The sequence below is a fragment of the Adiantum capillus-veneris genome, chromosome 1, assembly GCF_014529385.1.
Source record: "Adiantum capillus-veneris isolate H3 chromosome 1, ASM1452938v2, whole genome shotgun sequence".
In the NCBI taxonomy this organism is placed as follows: Eukaryota; Viridiplantae; Streptophyta; class Polypodiopsida; order Polypodiales; family Pteridaceae; genus Adiantum; species Adiantum capillus-veneris.
The window spans coordinates 164,475,667-164,478,596 of NC_140931.1; the positions used below are offsets into that span (position 1 = coordinate 164,475,667).

Here is a 2,930-nt window from a genome sequence, read left to right on the forward strand (position 1 = left end):
GCAAAGACCCTGTTGCTCTTACTGAAGCAAAAATTCCCAAGCCTTCTAGACATGAGCAAAATTCAATATAACAAGGTTCTTGAGGTCTCGTTTTGGGTTAATCGTAGCGAAGTCTAACTTCATTTTGGGTGCTTCAGGATGTGGGTTAATCAATCAAGAGCTATTCGAGGGTGCTCAAAAGCTTGGCTTTCAATGTTCTTTCAAGGATGTTCTTGCAAATTTATATGTGTGAGTGTGGTTGTGTTGGCACCTAGTAGTATCAAGTGTATAATTATGTCTTTCTCAATGCAGATGATGCTCTTCGGCCATGGGGAGTCAGTGCACCTAGTAGTATCAACTATATAATGTCCTTCTCATTGCAGATGATGCTCTTCGTGTTAGAGTTTAGGCATCTCAAGTGAACTGCCCAATGTGAACCCATTATTTATTTTGGCTTTAGGTATTTATTTTTACTTATTTGTCCAAAACTTGGGTAGGGCAATTTGCTGAGGTTGGTATATAAGCAACCCTCAGCCCCCATAATTGACATGGTATCAGAGCTCGGCGCTTTTTGATCACGGGAGAGGATCAACACAAGTTGAGAGGATGAGCAAAAGATCCATTGCAAGGGCTCATGCACTGTCTGAAGCGTTTTTGGAGTCGCCAGATCGCAAGGTGCAACAGGGAGCATTTGATGCATTACAAATCATTGGTTCAAAAACTGAGGATAAAAGAATGGAGAGAAAGATTGAGGAACAAAGTGGCAAGAAGCGCCACAAGAGAAAACATGGAGAGGGCGATGCAGGTTAGACGGACGGTCACAGGAGCTCCAAGCGGCAGATTGCTGACAACGGGCGTCGAGGTCCTTCACAGTTGGATGTGCGAGGGCATGTTGACATCCTTAACGGCTGCGTCTCTTCCTCGAAAGCTGGTAGGGCGGCTGCTTGTCGTGCAGCGCGTGCTTTGGCGAGCTTGCCATGCAAGCTGAAAATGTTGGGCTCGTGGTTGAAGAAGGGTCTGTTGCTGCGTTTTTGACTGTGGACAGGAGTCGGCGGGCAGCGTTTTGGATCTTATCCATTGCAGCTCTTGTCTCTGCAGCACCCGACAAGACGGCAAGCAAAGACCTGCTGTCGTCCAAGGCCACCTTCCCCAAGCTCATGGCTCCACCAGACCCATCCACAGTGCAAGCTCTCTCTTCGCTACACACACACGCGCACTCTCTCCAACATGCACCGGTCTAGAGGTAAGCACAACTCCATCAGATCAGGCAAGCATATTGGCATTTTATACCCACGCATATCCTACATTCTTGCTGAGTTAAATCTTTTCAAGCTTTAGACTACCTCTCTATCCAAGACTTGTACCTTATTCGCATGTCTTTGAGATGCTCAGCTTAGCTCAATCTTCTTTTTGATCCTTGTAGACCAAGATCATCATCATCATACAAAGCCGATTCTGTATTGTGCGCTTTCCAATTCAGCTGTATGACAAATTATGGATCCTTAATTTCAGCTCAAACCAATTGAATCATAATTTCTAGTGGCCACGGGGGGCTTCTTGGGGCTTAATCAATGCTAATTTGAACATTCTGGAGAGATATATTGGGAGCTCTTGTTAAGAAGGGCACTTGATTCAAAGATGATGGAGATGGCCACAAAGATGGAGATGGAGGAGGTGCGATCAGAGGAAAGAGCTATGTATGGGCAAGGAGGTGGTGCAAGTGAGGAAGGGGTGATGTGCTCAGGGGGTGCGAGCGACGAGGGCTTTGATGAGGAGCTGTCTGTGCTGCCGCGCCACACCAAGGTCATCGTGATAGGCAATAATCGAACAAAATCTGTTCTAGTTGGCCTGCAAGGAGTTGTGAAGAAGGCGGTTGGCCTTGGAGGCTGGCATTGGCTAGTACAATGCCATGAAATTATATCTCATTGCATTATCTTGGGAATGTCTGCTTTTGCTTATCTTGGGAATGTCTGCTTTGCTGTGTTGCATTGTCTTGACAGAAAAACAAACATCCCCCATACCACCTCTGTCAATCTTTGAAGACCTCTCTCTCGCACCTGAATTCCACATTTTAATTTTCATGTTCAGGGTTAGATTTTATTCTGCCTTTGAAGTAAGCATTTTCTCAGCTGCAATGAGAGGAATCTATTAATATTTAAACAAAAAATTACTAATCATCTCTGCAGGCCATCGTGACTCCTCACCTTGTTTTTCCTTCTTCCCCCCTTGAGTCCGGCCACCCTTTTACCTTTCTTTTTCAATTCACAAGCAAAGGGTTTTTAGTCTTCACTTCCATGCATCGGTGCTTTTTACTTGCACATGCTTGTCGGCTACCCGTTTGGTCCTACCATACCAAATTCCATCTCATTGAAGCCATGTCCAAATGTATCGCATCCTCGAATGGTGACCCATAACGCTAGAAAAAAACCCGATCCATCTTTTTTCCTCAATTGTCCGCCAGCTTGACTTGGACGTATCCTGACGTCCACAACTCTGATCAGCGAGCCATAAACTCCAGTTGACTTTCCATATTGCATGCCACTTTCTAGAACTCTACAAAGCTCAAGAAAACTTCTATCAACACGCCTACCGATGAGCGCATACCCGACTCCCGACAAATATTCCTCAAGCCATAACTTTCTCGTCTGAGCTCCGAATGGCAATCCGAAAAGACCGGCATGCTCCACAGCTCGAGCTTGACATGCGTATCCATTGATCCTAGTTTTCGCCACCCGTTTGTACCTGTCCTACCCATCGGGGATCTGCAAAGCCTTCCATCTTTGGACAATCATAACTTTCACACCGGGATCCCGTTTGACGAGCCGTCTGGACGGGCTCATAGAGCATCTCGAAGACCATATTCTAGAGCACCAAATCAACATCTTAAGCACCCTTACTTGTCACCCCCACTAGACCATTTTGGGACCTTTTTGGCCTAAAAAACCGTATTA

The 2,930-nt window shown here is 45.8% G+C and overlaps 1 protein-coding gene and 1 pseudogene across 1 annotated transcript; both read left to right on the forward strand.

Annotated features, from left to right (window-relative positions):
* The first annotated feature begins 585 nt into the window (after window positions 1–585).
* On the forward strand, window positions 586–967 carry LOC147465938 (uncharacterized; annotated as a pseudogene).
* A 121-nt stretch (window positions 968–1,088) lies between these two features.
* On the forward strand, window positions 1,089–2,122 carry LOC147465939 (uncharacterized). The gene is made up of 2 exons (XM_086522817.1): window positions 1,089–1,222; window positions 1,492–2,122. The coding sequence occupies exon 2, from the start codon at window positions 1,618–1,620 to the stop codon at window positions 2,017–2,019; it is 402 nt and encodes a 133-aa protein (XP_086378943.1). The 5' UTR covers window positions 1,089–1,222; window positions 1,492–1,617; the 3' UTR covers window positions 2,020–2,122.
* Window positions 2,123–2,930: the final 808 nt, after the last annotated feature.

Bases quoted from the DNA above. Each gene is read 5' to 3' on its own strand.
- LOC147465939 (XM_086522817.1), top strand. From the start codon at position 1,618: ATGATGGAGATGGCCACAAAGATGGAGATGGAGGAGGTGCGATCAGAG.